The 17383-nt window shown below is 44.3% G+C and overlaps 1 protein-coding gene across 13 annotated transcripts in view; it reads right to left on the minus strand.

Moving 5' to 3' along the window:
* The window catches only part of dnmt3ab (DNA (cytosine-5-)-methyltransferase 3 alpha b), an 846991-nt gene that overhangs the window by 747965 nt on the left and 81643 nt on the right, over positions 1 to 17383 (minus strand). For 10 of the 13 annotated variants that reach the window (XM_072498942.1, XM_072498947.1, XM_072498952.1 and 7 more), the window contains exon 3: positions 4480 to 4557. The exons of the other annotated variants lie outside the window; for them this stretch is intronic. In XM_072498942.1, coding sequence (XP_072355043.1) covers positions 4480 to 4557 — 78 coding nt within the window. The remainder of the gene's footprint in view (positions 1 to 4479; positions 4558 to 17383) is intronic. 13 annotated transcript variants of the gene reach the window in all.

Below are 17383 nucleotides of genomic sequence, written 5' to 3' on the forward strand. Positions count from 1 at the left end.
TGATACATAGGTTGGATGGGCCAGAGAGTCTTTCCTGTCTGTCATTGTTCATATGTTTGTATCTAAGTTATATAATTTATTTCTGCATGGGCAGCAGAGAAATGATATTAAATGTTTGACAATCTTACTCAATGGAGGGATTAAGATCATAGAATTTACAGTGTAGAAGGAGGTCATTTGGCCCATCGAGTCTGCACCGGCCCTTGGAAAGAGCACCCCACCCCCGTAACCCAGTAAACTCACCTAACCTTTTGGACACTAAGGACAATTTACCATAGCCAATCCACCGAGCCTGCACATCTTTGGACTGTGGGAAGAAACCGGAGCACCCGGAGGAAACCTACGCAGACACGGGGAGAACGTGCAGAATCTGCACAGACAGTGAACCAAGCCAGGAATTGAACCTGGGTGCCTGGAGCTGTGAAGCAACCGTGCTAACCACTGTGCTACCATGAGACTGGAAGAAGACAGAGAGATCAGTAAATGGGCAGGTTGGAATCAGAGAATGTGAAGTAGTCTAGTTATGGAGAAAAAAGAACAGTGAAAGTATGCCCTAAATGGTAATGCATGAGGAAAGATATTTCAAGGAGTGAGTGGGGTTGAGTGCAGGTGGAAAAACCCATAGAATAGTAAATGAAACTCTGGGTTATATATCCAGTGCATCAACAACAAATAAATTATACCGGATTTCTGTGAGACATTGGTGAGGCCACATATGGAATAATACATGTAGTTTTGGGCACAAAAATTTCAGGATATACATTAAAACAATGGAAAACGTTCAAAATAACTCACCAGAAGGATAACATAAAAGACAGAGATTGGATATCAATAAAAGGTTCAATAAAAAGTTCCTTTCTCCTGTTCTTTTCTGTGTTCATGTATGCAGAAGCATTTGTACTGTGCTGTACCGGTTTTAAGAGTTTGTTGCATTATTTGTAAAAATTGAACATCTCTAATGAAAATATACATTCAAAAAAGGATCTTACCGTTTTCCATAATAGCAAATACATTTTCAAAATGTGTTTATAGGATTTGGTGCATTAAGTCCCACTTTTTTTTAATATCCCCCAAAATAAGCAAGCTACTGAAACATTAGACATTGCCTACCTATTCAAATGCTATTGATTGATTAGGTACATGGCGGTTGAATTTCTTCTGTTATGATCAAAGTTGATATTATAACTGGACAAGAAGGTCCCAGAATGGAACCATGGCTTAAAAAGACGATAATGTTTACGTTTATTGATCATAATGTTTACATTTGTTGATCAAATGTGGAGGAACAAAGTCACAGGACCACTAATTAATTTTAAGAACAAGACAAAAACATTTATTAAACATGAAAAAATGGATTATAATATAATACTCCTTTTTACTCCTCTCTTGGGGTAACAATTACACACAGGTTTGAAGATTAACACAGATAACGCAGTGCACTTGAAGCTACAATGTTCTCACTGGCACACTGATTGGCCGTGGTCAAATACATATTTTGCTCCGAAACCAATTTAGTGTCAGTGGGTTTCTCCTTCGAATCCCCCAGATGATTGTCATATGGGAGTTCCAAACTCCATTCACAAAAACACGTTTTAAAACCTGCTTTAACAATGAGGCTTTCCATTTGCAGCTTGCATTGTGAAATCCACTCCGCATTTTCCAAAGGACTCTTTTGAACAGAACTTCCACTCCACTTCTACCAGCGAAAAAACTACAGGTTTTACACTAACCCTTTTTAGGATTTCTTTGTCTTGGCTGTTTTTGCACAAACAAATTCTGATATCCAGCCACCGATTGCTCCATAATTATTTCAATTAACATCTTACAAGCTGTAGTAAGATCTCTCAAACCTTAGAACCACTTAAGATATCTTTCTGGCTTCTCAATAACCAGCTCCTTTATAGCTCTATGACTTGAAATAAACAGTACCCTGTTCTGCTGCCAGTTCCTCTTTGTTTCTTTAACTTCAAGCTCCCTGGAAATTCCTCTCATTTTAAGTAGCTGTCCTTTAGATTTTGGGCACTAGCTTTCTTAACCATTAGTCCATTGTACGGCTTTTCTTCCAGCAAAGCTGAGAAAGATGTTCCCTCTCTAGTTGCCTGTCCCCAACTGCTGTAGGTTCCAGCTAGAACTAAAGAACAAAGGAAATATTTATCTCTTACAGGGGCCTCTCGTTGCCAAACAATGATATTTACTCTTCACGCCGTGTCTCATTCTATCACAATTGCAACTTAACCAACCCCCCCTCCACCCACCCCCCTCCACCCCACCCCCCCACACACACACAAACACCTTTGTCCAGCATGAATCTAACTATAGGCCCCTACCAGACACAGAAACATTAAATTAAACCCATCTAAAACTATACATTATTTCTAATGTTTACCAATACAAATATAAATCCCTTAAAACTATCTTTGCTTTCTGAACACTTTTTTGCTAAAGTTGCAGCTTGGCAGTGCTGGTCAACTTGATAATTGGTTCCTAACAAAAAGGGTACTATTTTCCAAATATCAAAACTGTTTTACAGTTGGATTTAATACATTCTGAGCAAAAGGTTGAGCCAACTCAAAGCCCAAAATAGTACAGCTATCATAAATCTGTATTTGACTATAAAAGGTGTAGTTGATTTGATCATTGCTTACATTCTTTCAGACTGAGTCTGGATTGAAAATAATCCTATATAACTGATGCAGGTTAGCTTTTACAGAAGGATAGCTACGGTCTCTACCTCAGACAATAAATAATCTGAATAAACATGCACAAAACTATTCCAAGTTACTGTCAACTTGGCAAACATGAGAAGAAGCACCTGAAACCCCATAAAGTAGTGCTAGAAACACTTAGCAGGTGAAGCAGCACTCCTGCGTAAAAAGGAAAGTGGTTTTAAGTTTGAAATGGGTTTAATATTTCAGCCCACTTGTTTTTAACCTTTTGCTCAAGCATACTCTTCTTGACCTTTTGCTCAAACAGGCTCTTTTTCTTCTTAAGATATCTCATAGAGTAGGAGATCCAAGAACCTCTGAAACTCAGCACATATGTGATTGTTGGCACAACGCAAAGCACAATGTAAAGCAAGTTGCCCTTCTGGTCATTGTGAAAGCAATGATTAATTTACTGACATAATTCTGGGAAGCTATTTAGAAAGTAAATTAAATTTATATCACATAAAATAGGTATGTATGTACATGTACTCTTTAAAGTCGGCCCCAATGCGTAAGAGAACTATTAAGTGCGACTGGCAAAGTCTAACAAAGAGCAAATTTCAGATGAGCAGCATTCTGATTTTAACTATAATGTTTAGGAAATATTGAGATGCCAGTCAAATCATCTATTTGGACACAAATACTAACACAAAAGAAGGGTCCCGCTGTCTCTGGGCAAACCAATAGTTAGAACTTGGCAAAAATAAATGCATTTAGTTAACATTCAGAATGATTCAACAAATGTGCAGAACAGTCTTGAGGAAAGTTGATTCAACGCACGCTTGGGCAATAATTGTAAGAGCTGGCTCCTGCCAACTGTTATTGTGACTAACTATATACTGAAGGCACTGACATTTAGTCGTATGACTATGATGACTTCAAATGGTCGCATTTTCCAATCCTAAATAGAAATGATTGATACATAACATTAAATGTCTCTCCTGATACATGAAGTAGTGATAGGTTTCTTTTGTGTCTGCAAAATGTTATAAACAAAAATAAATGGTATAATGAGATGAAAATTGTTGGAATTGTGTTTAACTTAGCTGAAACATCTACACTCTGTGCAGTAACCTCAAATGAAAAGCATTTGGATAGTATCAACCTGGTTCCCAAAGGAATAGTTCCACAGGCTTTAATTCTGCTCTAATTATTGTTAAACTAGAGCCATATTCATAAACCAAGCTGACTTGCTGGTGTGTGGAATGGAAAACTTGGAAAGGATAGGTAAGCTTCCTATTTATGCTATGTGTAACAAAGATGGAAACGTATTAAAAAGGAATTGGGTTATGATTTTGCTACATGAAGTACAGTGTTGATGAAGTGGAAGTGCTTCTTTTGGGTTTGGATTGAAGCAAATTATCGGACATTACACTGGCATGCTGTAGCTAAAGCGGAGCTACTGGGGAAAACTGGAAGGAACTGAGAGAAACAAAGCTAACACCATCTTAAAATGTAAAACAGGGATCTGGGAAAGAAAAGCTTCCCAGGGCCACATGGAACGATCTCTTTCAAATTCTGTGTCCTGGTCCCTAGATGAGGCTGTCAGTCAACCAGTAATTAGATTGCACGATGAAGGAAGAGCTAAATATAAAACAGTCACTGGAAAGGACTGTTAAAAAACACTTGGAATCAGTTTGGGGGAACAAAGGCAGCCAATCGATTCAGAGTCTTGTGAGAATGTTGACATTCCATTAGTGCAACCCTACCAGCAACCAGAGGACTCACTGTATTTGAAAATCATGGGACATTTAACAATAGGATCTGTGCTTACCATTGTTTGCTTGCGTTTTCTCCCTGGCCTGCCTCGTCTTTTCTCCTTGTTTCTATTTTTCTCTGGCTGCTCATCATTCTGTATCATAAAAACAAGGTACAGACAACCATATGATTTTTTTTTTAATAAACGAGGATGTAGCAGGTTATTAGAATGATCAGCAGGGCAAAAGTCTTTTATTTGCCATTTTATTACGAACTGTAATGGACAATTTATTTTATCTTTGATCCACATTTTCTTCTCTGTGATTCGCTAAATTATTTTGGCAACTGGTTGATTCTGATAGAATTTCCCAATATGAACATTTATCTGTTAAGGTGGATTTTTGAGCAGTCATTGCTAAATTGGTACTGTAAAGGGACTGCTAGGATATCTCTCCTACACAAAGTATATATTGTTTTCCTTAGATAAAACACAATTTGAGAGAACTTTAAAGGGGCAAGTGGAAACTGGGGTGGGTGAAGAATACTATGATATCTGCATCTTTAGAATTCTTTTTAGACAGGGAGAAAAGAAGAAATCAAAAGTTGATTTGAAAGAGAGTTCCAAAGGATAGTGATTGATAGATCAGCCTGTGGGGGTAGAGTGGAAAGTTAAAGAACAAGCAGCATAGAAGAATTTAAGGATCAAAGAATGCTGGTTTGCATGTACTACTGGAAAATATTGCACACCTCGAGGAGGATCTTGAAGCAAACCTGCTGGGAAACACTGACTCAGCACAGCTAGTTTGAGGGTAAATGTGCCTTTATATTGAGAGGCCCTGTCCAAAGAATGAAGCTAAAGGTTCAGTGTGTGGTGCACATAAGAACATAGTCTTTAAGTTGATGACGGTGTGGAGTAAGCTTTCATCAGTGGAGGTAGTGTGTTGCAGACATAAGTGACATTATACTGTAAATGAAGGAAAGGCATGTTGATGATGGTGATGGTCAAACATAGGATAAAAATCTAAATTCAAGTTCAAAGAGAAAGCCAATGTTCTGTACCACTGGATTTAGTTTTCAGGCGATAAGGGGAGTTGATGAATTACCAAAGAAATTTAAACAGGTTTCAATTTTCCAACACTGAGCAACTGGAAGATGAGACTGATCAAAGACTTCCATATTAGACAGAAAGTCTAACAGTCCAGCAGTTGGGTGGAATCATTGGGTCTGCTGGATATCTGGGTGATGTTGGCAGTAGCTGTTTCCATATTTGGCAATTTAAAAAGTCAAGGACAAAGGATGGAGGCTTAAGGCAGACAAGAAATGATTTAACATGTAAGGCAAGAGAAACCCTTTGAAGAGATGTAGTGATTGTGTTGGTATGGATATGAATAGAATCAGGAGAGCATGGTGACTAGGAGGTGGACCGTGACTGAGAGGCAGAGGAGAAAAGTGGAATTTGTCAACATGTTGGTTGGGCGGAGAGGTCCTAATGACTTATTGAGAATACTAATAATAATATTTATTATTGTCACAAGTAGGCTGACATTAATCCCCTATTCGCCATATTCCTGGCACCTGTTCGGGTACACTGAGGAAGAATTCAGATGACCAAATGACCTAACAAGCACGTCTTTTGAGATTTGTGAGAGGAAACCGGAGCACCCTGAGGAAACCCACGCAGACACAGGGAGAACGTGCAGACTCCACACAGACAGTGACTCAAGCCAGGAATCGAACCTGGGACCCTGGCGCTGTAAAGCAACAGTGCTAACCATTGTGCTACCGTGTCACCCTTAATTGTGTTGGCACCATGGGTTGGTTGGAAACCAAATTAGAGGGGCTCGAACAGGGATTCGTGGAAGTGGTACCATACTTTGAAGTCACCTGTTTAAGAGATGAATACTTATAAATAGCAGCAATGTAGTAACATAAAGCTTGGTACGATAAACAAAAAGAAAAAACTTACTGAAGCCATTCCAAAGGTTTCACAGATGATGTATGACTTTTCTGAAGTAGAGTCACATATTTGGAAATAAATGGAAGAGAATGGGCTAAATCTTAACTCCCAAAAATGGTACGTTGGGAATGTAACAGAGGTTAAAATCCAAAAGGATGCCTATTCCCAATTATAAATGGAAATGGGGAAAGGGGCACATGGCCAACCGAGTTGCAGGAAACAAGTTGATAATTTAAACTGCCATTATTTAACAGTCATTATATTTTGGACCACAGGCAGCTGCGTTTCTCAGACCTTGGAAAGAAGTTGAAGGAAGGCAAAAAGGGCTGGACGTGTGAGGTAAGTGACTTTACAGCATTGCTTGTGGGCCAGGAGGAGCGGAAGCTGTTCCCCCAAGAGCAACAACTTACCCATTAAACCACTCTGCCAAGATCGGACAGCTCTTCCCCAGCAGCACCATCAGAGCCCATGAAAACTATCTGCTCCCCTGACCACTATCAAAACTGTTCATCCACCCCACTGCAAATCCCCCCCCACCTCCCCACCACCACCACCCCTCAGGATTAAGACTTGACAAAAAGTGTAAAAACATTGGGGTGAGAATGCTACCACTGATTTAATATCCTGAAAAATACAGTATAGTTTTTTGCATACGTTAAATAATAAAGTGAGATTTAGTTCAAATCAAAGATCCTTTCATTACATATTATGATGCTATAGGGCTTGGGTATTAGGTAGATGGATAAGATAGCTAACTGAAAAGACAAAATGTTTATGCGCTGAATGGCTATGTACTCGTCAAAAAAAATAAACACATAATTGTCCCAAAACCAGGTTTCTGAAACAAATAGTTCATAACCAAACCAGATCTCATCAATCAGCTCCTAAATACATATGTTGGAGACTTATATGCCTTTAAAACAATTTTGCATTTTTGTAGTCTTTTTAAGGACCTGCAACTTTAAAGATCATTCCAATAATAAAAATTACAACTATCTTGAAGAAGTAAGTTGATTTAATTCAGGTGAAACATATCCTAACTTAACAAAAGTTACAAAGGGCTTCTCTGTTGTTCTTTGCAGATTGTTACTTTTTTCCCTACTTATTAACATCACATTTATATATATATTACATTTTCTCTGCTTTTTAAGAGTAGGTACAATTTGCCATATGGCCTTCTCGCTATTATAAACATAACTCAAGTAAGCACCATAGAATCCCTAGTGCAGGAGGCCATTCAGCCCATCATGCCTGCACCAACCCTCCAAAAGAGCGCACTATCTAGGCCCACGTCCCCACCCTATCGCTGTAACCCCACCTAACCTTTTGGACACTAAGAGGAAATTCAGCATGGCCAACCCAACGAACCTGCACTTCTTTGGACTGTGGGAGGAAACTGGAGCATCTAGAGGAAACCCACACAGACAAGGGGAGAATGTGCAAACTCCACACAGACAGACACCCGAGGCCGGAATTGAACCCGGGTCCCTGGCGCGGTGAGGCAGCAATGCTAACCACTGTGCCACCATGCTGCCCCATACTTTGGACTGAATTTTCACTCTCCCTGCCTGGCAGACACTGGATGGATGGGGCAGTTAAAAAGGAATGTGAAACAGAGCAGCTGGCTTCTTACTCTGCTCTGGTTGACAGAAATGTTAAATTGCAGACACCAAGGACACGTGCCTACAGCCAGCTTCCTTTTTTAATATGCAGATGGAGCTCTGGGAATATCACTGGGGCTCTACAGCAATCTACATGGTGGCTACCCGCAGAGCAAGCTTCTTGGGTAATGGATCTTGGACCAGAAGAGATGAAGTTATTTTTACATTTTGTAGCTTCCCTTGCAGACCAGGTGAAGCAGGAGTGCTCCTCTGGTCCCCACAAAGAAAATCTGGGTCTCCCCTGCAACTCGCCCACTCCTTAATCATGGCCCCCTCCTGAGTACTTACCGTAGTACTGGAAACCATTTCTTCTGGTTCCCAGCAGCAGCTTCCTGCTGCCTGATTTTAATGGCCGAGCAGCCGCTTCCCATCTGCTTTGTTCCGGGAAATTGGCTAGCGGCAGCATGTCAATGGGACCCGGCCATTAAAATCGTCTTGAGCCTCCCCGCTGTAGCTCCCGGATGTGCCAATCATTCGCGAGGCCGTATTCTCACCTGGGTGTTAAAAGCGACCCCATTATCTTTCAAAATTAGATAGACTATAAATCTATGCTTTGTGTCGAACATTGACCTGCTGATAAGGAAATGGCCGCTTCCAGCAGGATGGATAAACTGTGGCTGCTTTGACGGTTTGTAAGGCACCAACGCTTGCCGGAGCTTTATCAAAATGAACAAATTTAGATTATTCTCGTCACCATTCTGCACAATACATTTAATTAAATTTAATTTTCGGTGTTGATTAAACCTTGAGTATCTTTAGAAGTACAATTTTTCAAAGGTGATTAATTTAAAAAGTGGAAATGAAAGAAACCCAGCATTTCTGGTCAATCGTTCTTTGTGCAAACTAATGAATTACAACCTGAAAGGAACAATTTGTAATTATATGGCACACAATCTCTTAGAAACATTTCACAATAAGTACTTTGAAGTACTCTCAATAGTTGCTGTGTGGGCAAGCGGCTCTCGATTTGATGGCTTATCTTTCATTAAATAATGTTTTTTTATAAACTTGCTGTTAGACTTTAACATTTGTTTGCAAAGGGGTTTCTTTAAATCTTAAATCTAGTAACAATTTCCTACAAATCACAGCAAGACGACAACAATTAGCTATGTAGAGGCCCAAAAGTAGAATTTTATTGCATAACAATCCGAAAGTTCTCAAATCTAACAATGATAAATAGACGCATTGTGCCTGACCATATTTCTGCCTACATTTTAAATGGAGTCCATAACGGCAGCTAGATACACTATCCCAAGATTCCTTGATGAGTCACTGCAGTGCATCTTGTAGATGGTACACAAGGCTGCCACTGTTCGTCGGTGGTAGAGGGTTTGATTGTTTGTGGAAGGAGGAGCAATCAAGTGGGCTGCTTTGTTCTGGATGGTGTTGAGCTTCTTGAGTGTTGTTGGAGCTACACTCATCCAGGCACGTGGACAGTATTCCATTACATTCCTGACTTATGCCTTGTAGATGGTGGACAAACTTTGGGGGGTCAGGAGGTGAGTTACTCACTCTAGGATTCATAGCCTTTGACCTGCCCTGGTAGCCATAGTATTAATGTGGCTAGTACAGTTCAGTTTCTGATCAATGGTAACACCCAGGATGTTGATTGTGGGGGACTCAGCGATGGTAATGCCATTGAATGTCACGGGATTATCATAGATAGATTATCATAGAATTTACAGTGCAGAAGGAGGCCATTCGGCCCATCGAGTCTGCACCGGCTCTTGGAAAGAGCACCCTACCCAAGGTCAACACCTCCACCCTATACCCCAGTAATCCCACCCAACACTAAGGGCAATTTTGGACACTAAGGGCAATTTATCATGGCCAATCCACCTAACCTGCACATCTTTGGACTGTGGGAGGAAACCGGAGCACCCGGAGGAAACCCACGCACACACGGGGAGGATGTGCAGACTCCGCACAGACAGTGACCAAAGCCGGAATCGAACCTGGGACCCTGGAGCTGTGAAGCAATTGTGCTATCCATAATGCTACCGTGCTGCCCACAGCACAGCATGGATGATGGTTAGATCCTCTCTTGCAGGAGATGGTCATTGCCTGGCACTTGTGTGGCTCGACTGTGACTTGCCACTTGTCAGCCCAAGCCTGGATCATGTCCAGGTCTTGCTGCATTCGTACACGGACTACTTCATTATCTGAGGAGTCACAAATGGTGCTGAACATTGTGCAGTCATTCGCAAACATTCCCACTTCTGACCTTACGATGGAAGGCAGGTCATTGATGAAGCAGTTGAAGATGATTGGGCCTAGGACACTACCCTGAGGAACTCCTGCAGTGATGTCCTGGAGATGAGATGATTGATCTCCAACCACCACAACCATCTTCCTTTGTGCCAGGTATGACTCCAACCAGAGGAGAGTTTCCCCCGATTCCCATTGACTCCAGTTAGCTATAGCTCCTTGAAGCCATACTCGGTCAAATGCTGCTTCGATATCTTGCCTTATAATCTTTGCAAATGTGTAGTGAGTGGGAGTTTGTGAGTGAGATCCAAGACATACAAGCTTCTGATTTTTTTTTTCCATTTGTCAATAAGCCCATTTGCACTAAGGGTTAGTATGACTATGACTGGGATTGGGGGATCTGGACACAGGTTCAAGTAGGTATGGGCAACTAAACATTATTGAAGCTACTTGACTGACCTGTGCAACTGAGGTGCCCTCCCATTACCTCTGCAAGCTCTTGTGGGGCTATAGGACACCATAGGGCACAATCCATTTGTAACTACAGGGATAATGGCCCGTAAAATGTCATATTCAGTAAAACTTTCCTACAATTAAACAAATACAAGGTTTATAACACCATCACACATTGACATTACTATCTGACAGCTCAACAAAGGTACATTATGAAAATGTTTTGCATGTTTATCAACATTCTTTACTGCACACAATCATAAAAGACCAAATTTAATAAGGTATGGAAATTAATATTAGACCAAATATTATAGCTAAAGAAAACATGGGTAAGGGATTATATCAGAGAGCACTTTTGTAAAATTTATACAATGAGTACATGCTTATTAGTACTATAAAACCCAATTAACTACACTGAATACTCATCATTGTTCCTCTTCAAGGTGTTAAATATATCTTTTTAGCAATGGGTTTTCTGTTATCTTCTTTAAAGAAACCCCAGCATCAAGACTGAAAATTTATATATCTTCCAATAATTCTAATTAAATCAAACTCTATGTTTCATAGATTTCATAGAATTTACACTGCAGAAGGAGGCCATTCAGCCCATCGAGTCTGCACTGGCTCTTGGAAAGAGCACCTTACCCAAGGTCCACACCTCCACCCTATCCCATAACCCAGTAACCCCACCCAACACTAAGGGCAATTCTGGACACTAAGGACAATTTAACATGGCCAATCCACCTAACCTGCACATCTTTGGGCTGTGGGAGGAAACCGGAGCACCCGGAGGAAACCCACGCACACACGGGGAGGACGTGCAGACTCCGCACAGACAGTGACCCAAGCCGGGAATCGAACCTGGGACCCTGGAGCTGTGAAGCAATTGTGCTATCCACAATGCTACCGTGCTGCCCCATTGTTATAACCTGCCTACGTACCATTGGCTGGGGAATAATAACTATCCCACAATCCTGTGGGAGTATGAGCTTCCCCAATGAGGGGGGGCGGAGAAACCACTAGTAAACTCCTAGTATAAATAAAGCTGGCCAGTTTGGAACCAGCAGGAAGGAGTGTGCAGCAAGGGAAGTTACTGCTACTGTTATGTATATGTGTTATAGTAAATAAATGTTATTACTTTGTATCCTTAAAACTCGTGCTGGATTCTTTGTGGCGCTTACAAAACTGACGACGAAGGTTCAAGTGAATAGCCGTCTACACTGCTGAAGCCACCTCCCTGGATTTTTGTTGGATACAGATTGGAAGTTGTTTTCTATTATACCATGCCTCTGTACGGACGTTTGGATGGTTTGATGCTGCGCTGGAAAGCTGGAACCAGTACACACAACGGATGCGTTACTATTTCCGGGCAAACAATAGCACCAAAAACGAGCGCCAGGTGGTCATATTGCTCACCGCCTGCGGCCCGCATACGTTTGGGGTGATTAGGAGCCTTACGTACCCAGCAGCGCCGGACACCAAAACGTTTGATGAACTTGTGAATATAGTGGGGCAACATTTTAACCCAACCCCGTCCACAATAGTCCAGCGTTACCGGTTTAATACCGCTGAGAGGACCCCTGGAGAATCCCTTGCCGATTTTCTATCCAGGCTACGCAGGATTGCGGAGTACTGTGACTATGGTGAGACCTTGTCAGAAATGTTACGCGACCGTTTGGTTTGCGGTATTAACAATGCAGTGGGCAGCACGGTAGCACAAGTGGATAGCACTGTGGCTTCACAGCGCCAGGGTCCCAGGTTCGATTCCCCGCTGGGTCACTGTCTGTGCGGAGTCTGCACGTTCTCCCCGTGTCTGCGTGGGTTTCCTCCGGGTGCTCCGGTTTCCTCCCACAGTCCAAAGACGTGCAGGTTAGGTGGATTGGCCATGCTAAAAATTGCCCGTAGTGTCCATAAGGGTTGGGAGGGGTTATTGGGTTGCGGGGATAGGGTGGAAGTGAGGGATTAATGTGGGTCGGTGCAGACTCGATGGGCCGAATGGCCTCCTTCTGCACTGTATGTTCTATGTAATCTATGTAATGCGGCCACCCAGAGAAAGTTGTTAGCGGAGCCAACATTGACTTTTCAACAGGCCATTCAAATAGTATTGTCCCAAGAGAGCGCAGAACGAGGAGTACAGGAGCTACAGGGAATGGAAGTGCATGCCTTGGGGCGCAACCCCTTCCATCCGAAAACGTCCCCCCGCACTCCTGCGGTACCTTGGGCGAGGCAACGTCCGGACCGACGCCAGTGGCCGTCGGACATTCCTCCCCGAAGGCAGCCTTCTCCAGAGCCAATGGATGAGGAGCCATGTCCGTGTCAGACTTGTAGGCGCCGACCCCGTCGCGGACCGAAACTGGGACCAGCCCATGGGCCATAACTGGGACCAGCCCAGAGGCCGTACCTTCCATGTGGATGAACCTGCAGCGACTACTCCTGAGGACGTGGTGACGGAAGACGACTGCCTGCAGCTGCATTGTGTGGCAGCTCCCCGTGTGGCCCCCATTAAGGTGACAGTACGGGTCAATGGCCACCCGCTTGAGATGGAGTTGGATACTGGCGCAGCGGTCTCTGTGATCGCCCAGAGGACATTCGACCGCATCAAGCAGGATATACAGACCCTTACATTAACCGACTCACAGGCCAGGTTGGCCACCTACACGGGGGAACCACTGGACATTGCAGGAACTACAATGACCCCTGTTGTCTATGGACGCCAGGAGGGGCGTTTCCCACTTATCGTGGTGCGCGGCCATGGGCCCAGCCTGTTGGGTCGGGACTGGTTGCGCCATTTGCAGTTGCAATGGCAGCACATCCTCCAAACAGTTTCTGAAGGGTTGACTGAGGTGCTAGGATGATACCTAGATGTATTCCAGCCTGGTTTGGGGAAAATAAAAGGGGCCGTAGCCCGTATCCAAGTTGAACCAGGAGCCACGCCGTGCTATTTCCGGGCGCGCCCAGTGCCTTACGCCTTTCTCGAGAAGGTAGAAGGGGAGCTCACTCGTTTGGAGAGTTTGGGTATTATCAGGCCTGTCCGTTTTGCTGACTGGGCAGCACCAATTGTACCTGTAATGAAGCCAGATGCCACAGTTCGCTTGTGTGGCGACTATAAACTTACAGTGAATACGGTTTCCCGACTTGACCGATATCCAATGCCTCGCATAGAGGATCTCTACGCGAAACTTGCAGGTGGACTCTCGTTCACAAAATTAGATATGAGTCACGCCTACCTGCAGTTGGAGCTGGACCCTGCTCCCGACCATATGTAACGATTAATACACACCGGGGCCTGTATGAATATACACGGTTGCCCTTTGGAGTATCCTCTACCTGCGTAATTTTTCAACGTGTTATGGAGGGCATTTTGAGAGGTTTACCACGTGTGGCTGTCTACCTAGATGACGTTTTGATTACAGGGACATCGGAGCAGGAACATTTGGAAAATCTGGAGGCTGTCCTTAGACGCCTTTCGGAGGCTGGAGTCCGTTTACGTCGCACAAAGTGCGTATTTCAGGCAAAGGAAGTAGTCTACCTAGGTTATCGGGTGGACCGCGAAGATCTGCACCCCGTCGCAGAGAATGTGCGTGCCATTCAACATGCCCCCGCCCCGACTGACACTTCGCATCTTCGTTCTTTTCTCGGTCTCGTAAACTATTACGGGAAGTTCCTCCCCAATCTGGCAACTACGCTGGCCCCTTTGCACCTTCTGCTAAAGAAAAATCACACCTGGGTTTGGGGTCAGCCGCAAGAAACCGCTTTCCGGCGGGTAAAGCAACAATTGTCGTCGTCTGGGTTACTAACCCACTATGATCCTGGAAAGCCTTTGCTCGTCACATGTGATGCATCCCCGTATGGTATTTGGGCCGTCCTGTCCCACAAGATGGAGAACGGGGCTGAACGACCGATAGCTTTCGCCTCCTGCACATTGACTGCAGCGGAGAAAAAGTATGCGCAGATCGAGAAGGAGGGCCTGGCAGTGGTTTTTGCGGTGAAACGTTTCCACCAGTACGTGTACGGCCGCCATTTCACTATCGTGACTGATCATAAGCCCCTGCTGGGACTTTTCAGAGAGGATAAGCCAATACTGCCGATTGCTTCTGCACGGACCCAGCGCTGGGCTTTGTTGCTTGCTGCATACGAGTATTCTTTGGAGCACAAACCAGGTACGCAGATAGCAAATGCCGACGCACTGAGCCAATTGCCTTTATCGACCGGCCCCATGTCGACCCCCACGACCGGTGAGGTGGTTGCAACCCTAAATTTTATGGACACCTTGCCTGTCATGGCATCACAGATCCGTGAGTGGACCCAGACGGAGCCAGTCCTGTCAAAGGTTCGGCACATAGTCCTGTATGGTGGGCAGCATAGATAGCTCCCAGGCGAGTTGCGGGCATTTTCCTCCAAGCTGTCAGAATTCAGCGTGGAAGACGGCATCCTCTTGTGGGGGACGCGTGTGATTGTCCCGGAAAAAGGCCAGGAGCTGATACTATCAGACTTGCACAATGGGCATCCAGGCGTGACCAAAATGAAAATGTTGGCCCGGAGTTATGTCTGGTGGCCAGGCCTCGACACCGACATTGAGAAGGTGGCCCAAAACTCCTCCATTTGCCAGGAGCATCAGAAGCTTCTGCCGGCCGCACCCCTACATCACTGGGAATGGCCAGTGCGGCCTTGGGCACGCTTGCATGCAGATTTCGCAGGCCCTTTTCAAGGATCCATGTTCCTTCTACTAATTGACGCCCAGTCCAAATGGCTAGAGGTGCATAAGATGCAGGGGACAACTTCCTGCGCAACAATTGAAAAGATGCGTTTATCGTTTAGTACGCATGGCCTACCCGAGGTGCTGGTCACGGATAACGGCACTCCATTCACGAGTAAGGAGTTTGCGAGGTTCACAAAGATGAACGGCATCCGCCATATCCGCACTGCCCCTTACCACCCGGCTTCAAATGGGTTGGCAGAGCGCGCAGTGCAGACATTCAAAAGAGGCCTAAAGAAGCAGTCTTCCGGATCAATGGACACGAGACTGGCTCGCTTTTTGTTTACGTACAGGACCACCCTCCATGCAGTGACTGGGGTAGCTCCTGCAGAACTCCTAATGGGCCGGAGACTTCGCACCTGCCTTAGTATGGTTTTCCCGGACATTGGCGCAAAAGTACGCCGCACACAAGAACGTCAGGGACAGGGATTTTCTCGGCATCGGCCGATTTGGCAGTTTGCGCCCGGTGACCCAGTGTTCGTTCGGAATTTTGCTGGTGGTGCCCAATGGGTTCCTGGTGTAATCTTTCGTCAAACGGGCCCTATATCTTACCAAGTGCAAGCCCAGGGTCATCTCCAGCGAAAACATGTAGACCACGTTCGGTCCAGAAGACCATCCCCTCAAAAGATTCCCCGCCCCCGGAGCTCATTTCAACAGCCGCAGAGACCAGAGACAAGGGAAGGTAGTCCTCACAATCTTCCACTGGTGCCTCACTCGAAGCCTGCGCAGGTCGTTACGGGACCAAATGGAGATAGAGACGCTGACATGACGGAGGCAGCAGACTCTGACTCCGAGATGGAGACACAGGATGCATCAGAGGGGGAATCCTCGGGTCCACGGGCCGTGGATGTACAACCATTGCGCCATTCATCACGGAAGCGCCGGTCTCCGTCTCGTTACACGTCGCCTGATCCAGCGCCGCGTGCAAATGGTGTCCGGCCTGCGGCCAAACGAGTCCGATGCCCACCTTCGCCAGGGTCTTCGGTGGATTCCTTGGACTTTGGGGTGGAGGGATGTTATAACCTGCCTACGTACCATTGGCTGGGGACTAATGACTATCCCACAATCCTGTGGGAGTATGAGCGTCCCCAATGAGGGGGGCGGAGAAACCACTAGTAAACTCCTAGTATAAATAAAGCTGGCCAGTTCAAGAACCAGCAGGAAGGAGTATGTAGCAAGGGAAGTTACTGCTACTGTTATGTATATGTGTTATAGTAAATAAATGTTATTACTTTGTATCCTTAAAACTCGTGCTGGATTCTTCGTGGCCCTTACAAAACCCGTGTTAAGACGAACTTTCAGATGATAAGCAAAATACAACTCGTTCTGAAGCATTAAATGACAATTTGCATGTGCTCAACTCTCACAGCCAAATAGTTAAGTAGTGAATTTGTTCTGTGTTGTCGTTTTTTTATGTCTTCCCAAGATCAATAGGGAGTGGGAAAAGTTTCACCTGCACATGTTGCATCAGGCCCAAAATATCCTTACTCCTTATAAAACTGGTGCCTCGGTTTTGACCTGAAACACCATCCTCCTCACCTCACTGAAGTTGCACATAACCTGCAGCATGCTGTAAAATTCAGCACGCAATGATTTGCATTTACTTGCCGCTGCATTGAACTAATTCCGCTGAAATCAGTAACATTTGAATCCAATCCTTGCATGCGTTTTTAGTTTTATGCACAAATAGCTTGGGCAGATGAAGGATGATGTTTCCTGCGAATTTCATGGTGTTGAAGTACGACATTGTCAAACTTAACAAAAGCTGTATAATTTAGTTCAGACCTTCCTCAGAATGGAATGTAAACACCCAGCTATTTAGCTGAAAGTATTCATTTTCTGGCATTGTGCTTTCAGTGAGAAGGCCTACTAGTTGTTGGAAATTCGGCCTCATGGCACACAATTTTCCAACCATTTGAAGGAATGATTTTAAAAATTAAGTGCC

The sequence above is a fragment of the Scyliorhinus torazame genome, chromosome 4 (assembly GCF_047496885.1).
Source record: "Scyliorhinus torazame isolate Kashiwa2021f chromosome 4, sScyTor2.1, whole genome shotgun sequence".
Lineage (NCBI taxonomy): Eukaryota > Metazoa > Chordata > Chondrichthyes > Carcharhiniformes > Scyliorhinidae > Scyliorhinus > Scyliorhinus torazame.